The sequence below is a fragment of the Mustela nigripes genome, chromosome 6 (assembly GCF_022355385.1).
Source record: "Mustela nigripes isolate SB6536 chromosome 6, MUSNIG.SB6536, whole genome shotgun sequence".
NCBI classification, from domain to species: Eukaryota; Metazoa; Chordata; class Mammalia; order Carnivora; family Mustelidae; genus Mustela; species Mustela nigripes.
The window spans coordinates 141,374,297-141,387,684 of NC_081562.1; the positions used below are offsets into that span (position 1 = coordinate 141,374,297).

Here is a 13,388-nt window from a genome sequence, read left to right on the forward strand (position 1 = left end):
TAGCTGAAGCAGTCTCAGCTTGCTACTTCTCCGCCATCTTGACTCCTCCCCCATTCAAATTCTTCTTAACATAAAGACAGCATTTACCTTTCCTCGAACAATTTTTTAAGGTGCAGCTAAATTAAAAGTACATCCTTTATAAAACATGAACGTAAAACTACAACAATAAGACATAAAAAAAGCTCTGTATTTAATTCTATACCTTAGAGGGTAATTATTCATATAAAGATACTATTTCCCAAATATCAGGCACCTGAATATCTGTACTCTTATTTCATTAAAATTTACTGTAAATCACATTTAGAAGTAAGTCAATCAGAGAAAGATAGGTATATGATTTCACTTGTAAAACTCATGGAGCGTAAGAAACAGGGCAGAGGACCATAGGGAAAGGGAAGGAAAACAGAATGGGAAGACATCAAAGAGGGAGAAAAACCATGAGAGACTCTAACTATGGGAAAAAAACTGAGGGTTGCTGGAGAGGAGGTGGGTGATGGGCGTTAATAAGGGTACTTGATGTGATGAGCCTTGGGTGTTAGAAGAAACTGATAAATTATTGAACACTTCATCAGAAACTTCAAAAAAAAATCAAATTTAGGCAATCTACATTTATAAATGAGATTATTCCAAGCAGAAAAGGCATGGGCTTAATGAGCTGGTATACAATAAAAGAAAGTAAAGTAACTAGTGTACCCACTTACGTATTACCTTGCATACCATACATGGTACACACCTCACATTTGGAAAAACATTGCCTGAGGCAAATCCAAGATAAGATTTTTAAAAGAGCATATCCATGTAATAATCAAATGCTATTTCCACAAAATTAGTTTAAAATATGTTTGTACATGTGAACAAACCGATGTTTTGTGAGAATTAACTATAGTCTAAATATTATCTAACTATACTCTATAGAGAATTTCATACATTATTATACACTATTACCTATTTATATGAAGAAGATCTTCTGATAATTACCAATAAAACCACACAAGACTACCAGTAAAATTAGGGGAGCCCTGGTGGCTCAGTCAGTTAAGCATTTGCCTTCATCACAGGTCATGATCTCAGGGTCCTGGGATAGAGCCCAGCATCAGGCTCCTTGCTCGGCAGGGAGCCTGCTTCTCCCTCTCCCTCTGCCTGCTGCTTCCCTACTTGTGCACTTTCTCTCTCTGTGTCACGTAAGTAAATAAAAATATTAAAAAAAAAAAACAACTACCACACAACACTGGAAAAACTGCAACGTTTCTAAATAAAGGTGACTAAAAAATAAATGATTTCTGACTTACAAATTTCTTGAAATGGACCTTCTTATTCTTAAAAAGTGCTTAATTATAAGATTAGATCATTACAAACACTAAATTTATTTATTTTTTTTAAAGATTTTTTTATTTATTTATTTGACAGACAGAGATCACAAGTAGGCAGAGAGGCAGGCAGAGAGAGAGAGAGAGAGAGAGAAGCAGGCTTCCTGCGGAGCAGGGAGCCCGATGCGGGGCTTGATCCCAGGACCCTGAGATCATGACCCGAGCCGAAGGCAGCAGCCCAAACCACTGAGCCACCCAGGCGCCCCAAACACTAAATTTATTTTTGCAAAAGTACTTCACTTTTCTGTGTAAACCTCCCATGAACAGCCAACAGAATTCTTCAGGCAAGTGTCCTAGAATTTGAGTATTCTAAGTCCCTGGATTCCTAATATAAACTCACTCAGCCCTATATTTTCTCTCCTTCAGAGAGTATTTGAATAGCAGCTCTTCCGGATCTCTGACGATAATTCTGGCCCCGAGGTCTCTTCACCACTCTCTTTCTCAGATAAAGTTCAAGTAATGATTGTATCCAAGTTGATTATCAATCAAAGATACTAAGTTTGGGTTTGGTATTAAGGTCATTAACTATTTCCTATTTGATCTAGCATTCAAATAAGAAACATGAAAAGAAAAGTCTGGGAATATAACGTTAACTGTCATCCTTGTTTACCTTTAGGGAGCAATTTAAAAGTCTACCAGTCTAAAATGAAGTAAGCCCAATGCATCAAAATGTGAAGACTCTTGCCTACTTCTCCAGCAAAAGACATTTGCCCAGGTTCTAAACTTAATCAATTTTTGATAAAAACAGATAATGAATTCTATTCACAGGAGCATGGCTGGATAACAGGAGTTGGCATCCCTGTAAATTAAGATGAAACACGCAGAGAAGAAAGAGCTTTCACTTACTTGCACGAAGGACGGAAGGTGTGACCTCAATTTCACTTGTTGCTTGATAAGGCTGAAAGGCTGAAACATTGTTGGTGCCAAGTTCACTGCCAAATATCTCCGGGCTCTGGGTACCCGTGGAGCTGGCACTGGTGCCATCACCTCCATGATGTGGATCCTGCTCATCAAACACAGCTACCAGCTAGAAACGAAAGGTAAATCTGCATTTACAAACAATAGGTGAATCACTGAACTCTCTACCTCTGTACTTAATACACATTATATGTTAGTTAGTTGAATCTAAATAAAATTAAAGTAAAATAAAACTGCTACCAAAGTTACACCACATTTGACATAAATCTACAGAGGAAAAAAACTGACATTTAAGCACCCAGGAATATTATGTTCTAGGAAGCAAAGCTTCAAAGACCTAATCTTGCCCCCAAGCTTTGATGCTTTACTTTTATATTTCTAAGTTGTACATTTAAATCCAAAATTCTATTGGTAAAAAATAATAAATTGGTTTTATATCACAGAACATTAAGAGAGATGGGGCAGATATAAATCTTTTTGTAAATAATACATTAAGTGGAAGAGAAAATGCATTTCTATATATAATGCATATATGTGATCTGTAGTACTACATATTTAGCAAAACACACAAGGTACCTTTCACATAGGAGGAAGGAGTATTTAAAACTACACATATGTCTGCCCATTTGTGCATAAGAAGGATAAAAGATAAGGTTGTCTCCTAGCTGTTGGTAAGAATGGAATGAAAGAAAAAAAAATGGGAGCAATGAGGCTGGTGGGGAGGAAAAGACTTAAGAACTTTGGAAAACTATTTTCACCATTCAATGTAAGACTAGAGACCAAAAAACAAACAAACAAACAAAAAACCTGTCATATAAATTTGTTTCTCACAAGCGTATGGTTTAGAAATCCTCACACCACGACACACACACATACCAGGAATGAATGAAAAAGAAAAATATCTTGGATAATGAGAGTCAAAATTCTCCCTGTCAGAAAGAGAAGTTACAAATAAAGAAATAAACTCTGTGATATCAGATTAAAATCAGAGGCGTCAATATGAATATGCGGTTGGTTGTTTTTTGTTTTTGTTTTTGTTTTTTTAATGAATGGGTAGGTAGGCAGACAGACAGGAACGAAAGTCAATGCGTGTGTGGTTCTTAGCTCCCCCCACTGAGTGGTCCTAGAAGCAACCACACACAGTATGAAGGAACATAAGCACCTGGATCTTGGTTTCTGTTACCATTTTCCAACGAATGAACTAGGGCTCCTTAAAAAAAAAAAAAAAAGTTAATTCCAGGGTTGGGGCAGAGAAAATACATGATGGGCCTGGAACACCCTTGATGCCAAAAAGGAAAGAGTACTCAAAAGTGAAAGAGGCACATCAAAGGGAATCAGTGTTGACCAAAGGAGCTCTCAATGGCCAAAGCTGGGACAATTCATAAACAAGTCAATAATGACACAATGGGATTTTAACCCCAAAACAAACAAACTAAATATCTGTAAGTCCATAATGATACAAGTAAATAGTTAAAGAAATAATCAATGGTAGAAATGGACAGCTCTTCCATACTGTAGCATTCCAATTAATAAAAAGAGAAGAAATGATGGAAACAGAAGTCATCACAGGCCATCATGACAGTTAGAACTGCCGCAGGTGAGATCACCAATGGAAGCGGAAATCACTGAGTGAGAATATCACGAGAAACAGGATACTAGCAAATCTCCAAGTATCTCCCCACACAATACCTTTTCATTAAAAAGAGAAAAATAGTATCTTTGCAGGGGAGAAACTTGGCAGAAAACACTTTACCAAGGTTAACATCACCCGTAATGAGTCATAACACCCTCAGATAAAATGCACGGAGAAGGACATAAAATTACTTCAGTGGTATTCCTGCTAAAAATGTGTATCTTTGATCTAATCATGAGAAAACATCAGATAAATCCAAGTTGAGGGGCAATCTATAAAATAACTCACTCTTTAAAAATATTAAAGTGATGAAAGCAAAAGAAAGGCTGATGAAGTCGTGTAAATTGGAAGAGACAGAGGAGAAACGAGAACGACATGCAGCGTGAGGTCCTTGCCTGGATCCTGGGCTAGAAAAAGGACATCAGTAGAAAGGAGGCAACATTCAAAAGATTGCGGTAGATTAGTTAACAGTATTGACTCAATGTTACTAGTTCTTCTATGTTTGATAACTGTGCTACAGCTGTATGAGATTTTACATTAGGGATGGATGAAGAATATATGCAACTATTTTTGCAACTTTTCTCAAGTATAAAATTATTTCAAAATTATACTTTCATAATATAGCATTACAAAAGGCCATGAAAATTAAGATGCAATCTATTTATTCCAATAACTAAACAGTGGAAGCACTTTAAAATCTCAGAGTAATAAAGTGCTAAGGGCCAGCACCACCTTGATCATTCACCCTACAACCCTATGCCTGGTAAACTAAGCGTGGCATTCCAAGGAAGGTAGAACCATGACTAACCCTAACATTCCTACCTACCTCCAATTCAAGCTTCTCCAAGCTTGAGTCCTATCAGTTAAAGGATGCTCTGATAAATTTACAGAACATGAGAAGCACTTATAATTACAATTCTCATTTCATAGTTGGTTTTGTCATTTTGAACAAATGCTATTTTCACAAGTGTGTGTGTGGGGGGGGCAATCAATTCGTAAGACAAAAACAAAAACCATCATAAGGTCATAGAGACATGTAGACAAACAGGAAGCTCAGAACCCTGCTGTGGCATCATCTATAATTAGCTGATTAAACAACGTGGAAGGAGGTTAAGTGGTAAGGAGAAATTAACGTAGGATGGATAGCTGGGCCACTCAACCTTATAATAAGCAACATAAGTGGGATAAGAAATCCCCAGCAGTTATAAATAACAGAAAGGTGTTTGTATGTATACACTGAAGTTCCCATAAACAGAAAAAAAATCAGTCTGTTTATCTGACATCGACTGGCAAGAATCTCCCGGAATTCATAACACAGACATTCTGCTAGACAAGGGGTCAGTAAACCTCTGGAAGTTCCAACTAGTAAGTATTTTTGGAGCTGTGCAATCCATGCAGCCTCTGTCACAACTATTCTACTCGGCCACTATGGCACAAAAACAGCCGCTGGCGATACACAAATAAATACCACAACGAGGTTTAAATAAAACTTTATTTACAAAGCAGGGGATGGACCAAATTTGGCCCATAGGCCATAGTTTGATAATCCGGCTATAGAATGCTCATCCACCCAGTAACATCCAATTTACAATCTTCAACTTGGGAAATAAAATGAAGAGTCAAGGCACCTTGGTAACCCTGATAAATACCAATATCCATTTCAAGCTCTTCACTGAGATTTTGAATTTCCCTACTTGATTTTAATATTATCAAACTTCTCACAAGGTATGCAGCCTAATATGGATTTTGAAGATATTAAGTTCTGACATTTGGTCTTTAATTGGAAGAAAATGAAAGGCAAATTTTGTTATTAACTTTTTACAATGGTGTGTTCTCTCAAGAATCAAGTCCTTTCTGCAAACTGAAAATGGAGACTGCAAATTACAGAGATCGTGTCTTTAAATGCCACACATGGAAGAACTTATACATGTATATTAGTTTCAATAATTATCTCCAGCATTTTTAGAAAACACAAGTATGAAATCTGGACTGTGTCATGAACAAATGCTGTTTGAATTTCAGTGGCAGAATCACAGTTGGTGATTTGCAATATGCCAATAACAATTTCCACAGCTTTCTTTTAAACCAAAATTTAACTGCCAGGTGCAGATATGAAGTAATTTTGTGTTAAATTGGGAAGGGTATATAATTTTAGAAAATCTACTCTACAAGAATGCATATAGTAGCACAGCAAAAGAAAACGAAACCTTCACAAAAACATCACATATTAAAAATCTCTATCATGCCCTTCAAAAAAATAAAGGAAATGTCTGCTTTTAAAATTTGTGAAACGTGACTCATATCCATGCTTTAACAGATGGAATCTTCACTGCTGTCCGTGAAGCAGATCATTTCTGAAAGTTCATTTTTACTTTCAATAGTTATGACTTAATCTCTCTTCTGATTCATTTATCCATCAAATCTCCATGAAAACAGATATGTTGAATTTAGGGTAACACCCACAATTTAAGATAAACCCACATTCTCACCTACCTCGGGAGAAATCATTTTAACTTTCTGAGATATCAGAACCCTCCGAACTGCTTTTATTTTCTTTTCCAAGTTATTTTTAAAACATTACATGCAAACACTTACAAACCACTGGGATAGAGGGTAGCCCTTTTAATGGTTAAAATTATGTGCTTAAAGCCCAGAACTGTGTGTAGCAAAGTGTCTAAGAGCCCAAGATTCAGAATCAAACAGATCTCCAATCAAAAATAGCTCTGATCTTACTTCATGGATGGGTGTTGGTAAATCCACTGGCCTCTCTACCATCTCTTAGCCTTACAGTCCTCATCACAAAAAAAGAGGATGATGGCTGTGGTGGGCAGAATAATGCTCCTTGTTGTCTATTCCCCAAACCGCTGGAACCGGTGGTGTTAACCTTCATGGCAAAAGGGACTTTACACTATGATTCAGATTAAAGACCTTAAACTACAGAGATTATCTCAGATTACCCTGGGGAGGAGGACATCTGATCATCCAAATCTGGAAAAGTAGAGAACATTTCCCAGCTGCAGTCAGAGAGAAATGTGACAATGGTTAGAGAGATATTATGTTGCTGGCTTTGAAAATGAAGAAAAGGAAGCCATCAGCTAAGGAACATTAGGCGGCTCTGGAAGGCAAAGAAATGGGTTCTCTCCTAGGACCTCCAGAAAGTATAGACTCTGCTCACACCTTGATTCTGGCCCATTGAGACCCTTGACAGACTTCTACAACAGACTCCATCCCCCCCACCCCCCGGCCTTTCACTCAGGGATATACTTTTTAAAACTTGTCAAAGTACATCAAGTACTTGGGTCCCTGAATTCCTCTTCATTCGTCTCTTGAAAAACAAAAACAAAACAAAACCTTTCATTTATAGTGGTCTCCCATATAGCTCACCTAATAACCAATAGCACATCTATAAAAGGAAAATTACCAGATAGTAGCATGATTATATGGATTAACATAGTATATAATCTACACATATGCAAAGGAATCTAATGAGGTAAATATTTAATAGTGCTATTTCAATGTAGTATATCATGTAGTAAAGAGCAAGACATTCCCATTGCTACCTGCACAACCAAGGAGACCAACACCATAACACACCCCTACCTGTCAACAGTTAAAGGTCATCTGTCCCCTAAGAGCTAATAAACATCCTTTTAAAAAGTCACAGATACCTAAAAAGGTATTATGCATCATCTGGAAATCGCAGTGAAACATATTCAGCTATGCTCCCCAGTTTACACTACAGAGCTGGGATTTCATTCTGCGGTCCCTCAGGATGATACACTCGATCACCCACTGAGCCTTCAGACTAATTAGATTCCCAACTGAAGAGTAATGTTCAGCTAACAGCTCTGAATATGTCATCCACAATCCATAATATGCAAATGCTGCAGCCATAAACTAGCTGACCCACTTGTCAGATACAATGTAAACCCCTCTTCCTCCCATCCCCATCACCAAGAGCCACTGTTTCATTTGTACCTATCCATGAAGTTACGACTATATTACACTACTGTTTAAATGTTAATAAAAAGTAAGACCACAAAGTCAGATAAAGCAAAATAACTCTGAAATTGGCTAATCACATAGAGATAGGCGGACTCCAAACTGGAGAAGGCAGCATTTCTTATGATTTTATCATGAACACATGCAGCTTTCTCTCAAAGAGATGACAGTAGATAAAACTGGGAGAGAAGCAATATGAACCTCAGAATCAAATGTAATGATGTAACAAATATTATACAGACATGGGTGAAGAAACTATTAAATCAATTTGTAAGCTTTCTGATGACTGTTTCTATGCTAATGACATAGAGACAATACTAAATCCTTAGTCATTCTCTGAGCCTTACTTGCAATCATGGTTCATTAAAAACTCATTTAAACAGAGCTACTGTTTTACTGGATGAGTAAGCAGAACAATAGCAGAAGAATATATTTGAACCAGTGATGTTTTGTAATAGTAGTAATACAAGCTATACCAATGAAAACTCACTCACTACAGAAGGAGCATCTCAAACTTGCCGTTGAAAACCCTTAAATGTCACATTCACTAGATTAATTCTGTGCCTCCTCAGCATTTCAAGAATTATATATATTTTGTCTGACCATCACCCCACCCAAAAAAAGACCCAAAGCTTAGCAAGGAACTCTAAAATGACATGAGCACATGGAAAGCTAGCCACCTTTCCTACTGGCTGTGCCTGGAGGCCTTACCCTGCCCTGCTCCATGAGAATGGATCTCAAATCCAGCCCAACTGCAGGCTCCCCAGCTTAAGAGTGGAGAGGGAGCTGTTCCTCATCTATGCTGCCCTCCCCACCTTGTCACTCTGCCAACCCTCCAACAAAACCTACCTAAAAGCAAGTAAAATGTGGAAATATGATTCAACAGCAAGGTATTTCAATCTGCAGACAATTTCATGCTTAACTATTAATATGTGTTACATATTGATTCACAGATAGCTTTTCAGGAATAACACTCAGGCATAGACCCTCAAGAATAACTTCTTCTATGAATGCCATAATCTGGGAATTAGGGATCTAAATTTGAAAAAAAAAAAAGTTTTATTAATCAAAGTCCAACATCATGTAGGAAACAGGCAATAACGAGACAAGCCAAAACCATACACAGGTAGCCTTTCAATGTCTTGCTCTAAACTGTAACCAAAACCCACAGCACCAATCATGATGTTACTTGAACTTTACTCAGACAAAGACATTTGTCCCACAAATGTCCCACACAAAGACATGCCATTGCCACCCTCACTCACAAGTCTGTCACCATGCTCCAATCTCCCTAACTCCTGACCCAAAGGCCCAAGGGTCAGAAGCTGCCATTGGGATTCCTCAGCCCAGAAACACAGCACCATCATTACACTGCAAAAGATCACAGAGTCTTAAAGGCTCCTGCCCTGTCCTCGTGTGCATCTGCATTTCTGCCTCCATTTGGTGAGTCCTCCAAAGCAGGGTTGAGCCCTGTGCTTAGGAAGGTGCCTTTTAGTTTACTTCCTCAGCAAGCCAGGTAAATTAAGCCAGGGCCTGCTCCACTGACCTGAAAACCTTGTCTCAAGATGCCCACAGCACCATCCAACTAGCAAATTACCATGTTTACATCAGAGAAAAGGAGCAGTCCAATGTAAGCCTCCAGCTGCTACCGCATTCTCCTACCAACTTGCTACGTTGGTACCAGGGGGCTTTCAGGCACACAGAAGCAATCAGGCCCAGTCAGTCTCTCATCAAGTAACACCATCTCACAGAACTTAGACAATCACCTCCTTTGCCTAATCAACCCATCACTGACTCCATTGTTGAGCATATGACAAATGACTCATCACTAAAATTTCTTGCCAGTCAAATCTGGTGAACTATATATAGCACTTTATTTTTTTGGCAATCAGTAGTGGAAAACTTCCCATCCTAAAATAGAAATTAGAAGGACTGCTTCCTTACTTCTAAATGTTGCAAATCATGTTTAAAATTAAAAGCACGAGAAAAGAAAACTTGGCTGTGGCTCCAGTCAATCAATCAGTACTAGAAGTAGTGAAGCAGAAAACATCTCAACACAATGTTAGACCTACAGAGGATGCAACAGAGGTAAGCAAATCATCCTCTCTGGCATTTAAAGACAAGATAATATTTCCAACTCAAATAACTAGCCTTGTTTCCAAGGCAACTTGGCATTTGTACAGGGAACTCACTAGGGAGTTAGTAAACCCTTAACTGCTGACTTCACGATTTGAACCAGACCCCCACTGACACCTTAGCTTCCATCTAAGAGCATCATCAGAAAAAACGAGAGTTTAACTGCTACAAAAGAATAAAGGAATTCAGATGACTCTATTAAGACTTTGGGGAGTGGAAGGGGATATAGGAGAAAAAAGTATCCTCAGAAAAGCACCCTGGAAGAAATGTGAGTTATTTTTTAACAGTGATTTCTTTTCCTATGAAGGTGCATAAAAACCTAATACTTCTGTTCACTCCAAGTTCTGAATGAAAGTTCGGTTTATACTGAGGCATAATAAAAAGTCACCATTCCTTCTGACAACCACAAGCCAATATTAGCAAAAGATCAAAGCTCAATAAATTTGTTTTGTAAAATATAAGGATAATGTTACATTACAAAATGCCTTTCAGTTTAATTTGCATGCAAAAAGGATAAGTGTGATTTTTAAATATCCACCCAGAGGCAGAGATGAAAAATTTCAAACATTTTCTGACTCCTTTTTGCTGCATTCATTATTTCAATACCTTCTACAAAGGAGAGATAAAGGTGTCCTTGACATTAGCCTAAATTATCTTCAGTATGCAACACAATGCTGATTAAATTAGGCTCATTTTAATCACCTGGCAGGTTTATTCAGAAAGTAACTAAATAATGAAATTCTTTATAACAACTCTTCATTAGTATAACCTGTCTTAGCAATGTTTTTTTTTTTTTTTAGTGAACACAGAATAAATACTAATTGTGTGTCAATCCTTTCTCCCTCATATTTGACAGGTAAAAGAACGAGCAAGTTAAACATTGTCCCCAATCCACAAATAGCTTTAATACGGAAACTTACTGCAAATCTTTTGAAATCTAGTACCATTTAACGGGTTTAGGTAGCCAAGCCCAAAGAGTTTGGAAACCTTAATTTTGATGAAAATATATTCTGAGGAAAGCCAAAGCCTCTGCCCTTTCAGGTACTTCTCACACACAAGAAACGAGCCCGTCCGTGAAGTGGAACAGTGGCCATGGAGTCCCGGGTGCGCCGGTGTCTGCACTGCATTCCACCCATTCCGTTACCACGAGGCTGCCAATGTTGAACTGGTCTCCCCAAGTGAGTCCAGCTCAGAGAGGATTCACCAGTTGCATGACCAGGGACAGCTCCAACATTCTGGGTCTCAGTACTGGTGCTTTGTTGCACATCTGCCTTAATCCTGACAGATGGCACACAACAGCCCTACAAACAGCAAGTACTCAATAAATGTCAACTATTATTATTATCTGGGAGTTTCAAAAGACTATCAACCTATCAAGAGGTTATCAACAGAGGAAGATGAAGGGCATAGGGATTAAGTTAAATCCTATGAACTTTAATCCTAAAAACTGTGAGGCATCCTTGAAGGCATACTGGTTTAATTTGCATGTATTCTGCAGGTTTCAAGGACTATGAAGAAGGGACTAGAAGGTTAAACACAGCTCCTTAATCCAACAAGGAAGAAGTCATGAGGCCCTAGACCAAAAGAAAAGCTACAGAGTGAAAAGAGATGTAAAGTGTATAAGCATTAAAATGGAGAACTGAGACTTATTTAAAAGGATTTGGTACATGGTTAGGGCTGGTACTATGAAGAAAGGGATCAATCCAAAATGTCTAGGTTTGTGGTTTGGGTGGTTGGGCTGAGAGCAAGCACAAAGAAAAGAAGTTGGGGACCAAAAAATGATACATTGACTTTGAGGTCAAATTATCATATATTAAGTATGATAGAGAACTGGAAATAGGCATCTATCATGCAAAGGGGAGTTCATGGCTAAAGAAATATAACAGAGCCATGTCAGTATGTCGGTGGTAGTTGAAGCCACAAGTTTAGTTAAGGACCCCAGTCTGAAAGTGCAGCAGGTACAAAACTGGGGATCAAAACCGGAATGAAGCTGAGATGGCAGCTTTTTCTTCCTTCCCTCCAACTCTACTTCTGAAGATACTTGAGAAGAACTGATAAAACAATGTTAAGCAAACTCAAGGCAACATGGTTTCATAGAAACTAGTAAAGTAAAAGTATCACGAGTAGGGACGTAGGATTTAAATACTATAAAGGAGGCATATTAAAACATTTTCAGGAAGGTTACATCAATACATAACTTCAACAAATAGGACCTAGTTATTTTACACCAGTACTAAACTAATTTCAATAATAAGGATATTTTAATATTTTAATATATGAATAAACTTAATTTTTAGTTCACTGATATGTGTGTGAATAGACACACAAATATCTGTTCCAGGAGCACTAACAAGATAAATTCATCTTCACAATGGTAGGCTTATCTTCACAGATGAGGATTCCATAAACAATTCTTGATTCTCCTGTGAAAGGGTCTATTTCATTAATTTTCTGCTTCTGCCTAATAGGTGCCCTGACAAATACATGGTGAATTACTATCACTTATTGTATCTATTTTGCAGTCCCTCTGAAAAGTGTAGGCAAGTGAACACAAGTAGCTAATATACTACAAGTCCTCTGGGCACCATTCCCTCACCTCACCCCTGTGCTTATACCCAGAAAATCAAGCTCTTTTCACAGCCCACAAAAAGAGAGAAAGAGATTGTGGCTCGTACCTCAGTTCAAGGAATGATACCAATTACCCACATCATAATCCTCCCACTTCTCAACACTCTATGATCCAGATCTTATTATTCTCTCAAGCCAAAAGTATGCTTAAAAGAGGCTGAGTCTAGGAAATAACACATCAATGCAAAATAAGAGCCAGCTCAAATTCCTGCAGTCCTTGACATCTCTGGCCTCTGGTTTCCACTTTTCCCTGCGGTGGCACAGCTTTCGTTTCTGATTAGATAATTCTACACCTGCTTAGAAGGCTACAGTTCATGACCTCTTTCATTTACATCCTTTCATACCCTATGCCAAGTAAGTGCCAAGAATTGTGTGACATACTGGCTTTAGACCACTTTGTAACTTTAATAAAGGCATAAACCTTCACAGAAAAAAAGCACAGAGGCACTAAATTCTGGACATAGTTTCAGCAGTTTCACAAAGCCCTGCTCTAAGAAAATGTAGAGGGAATTAAGAACACATTTTCTGATATTCAATTAAATATCAATACACATTTCTTAAATTCTTTTACATCACTCTGTTACCACAAAGTCTTTCTATCAGCCAACTATAAATCTCTTCCAAATATCCTCAAATTCTTTTTTACCTTAAAGTATTCCTGTTAGTTTTTCTGCTCTGTCTTCTTATTTTACTATATAAATATT

At 37.8% G+C, this 13,388-nt stretch overlaps 1 protein-coding gene across 14 annotated transcripts in view; it reads right to left on the minus strand.

Moving 5' to 3' along the window:
• PARD3 (par-3 family cell polarity regulator) overlaps nt 1-13,388 on the minus strand; it is a 653,831-nt gene that overhangs the window by 394,409 nt on the left and 246,034 nt on the right. For all 14 annotated transcript variants that reach the window (XM_059404392.1, XM_059404389.1, XM_059404386.1 and 11 more), the window contains exon 3: nt 2,214-2,394. In XM_059404392.1, coding sequence (XP_059260375.1) covers nt 2,214-2,394 — 181 coding nt within the window. The remainder of the gene's footprint in view (nt 1-2,213; nt 2,395-13,388) is intronic.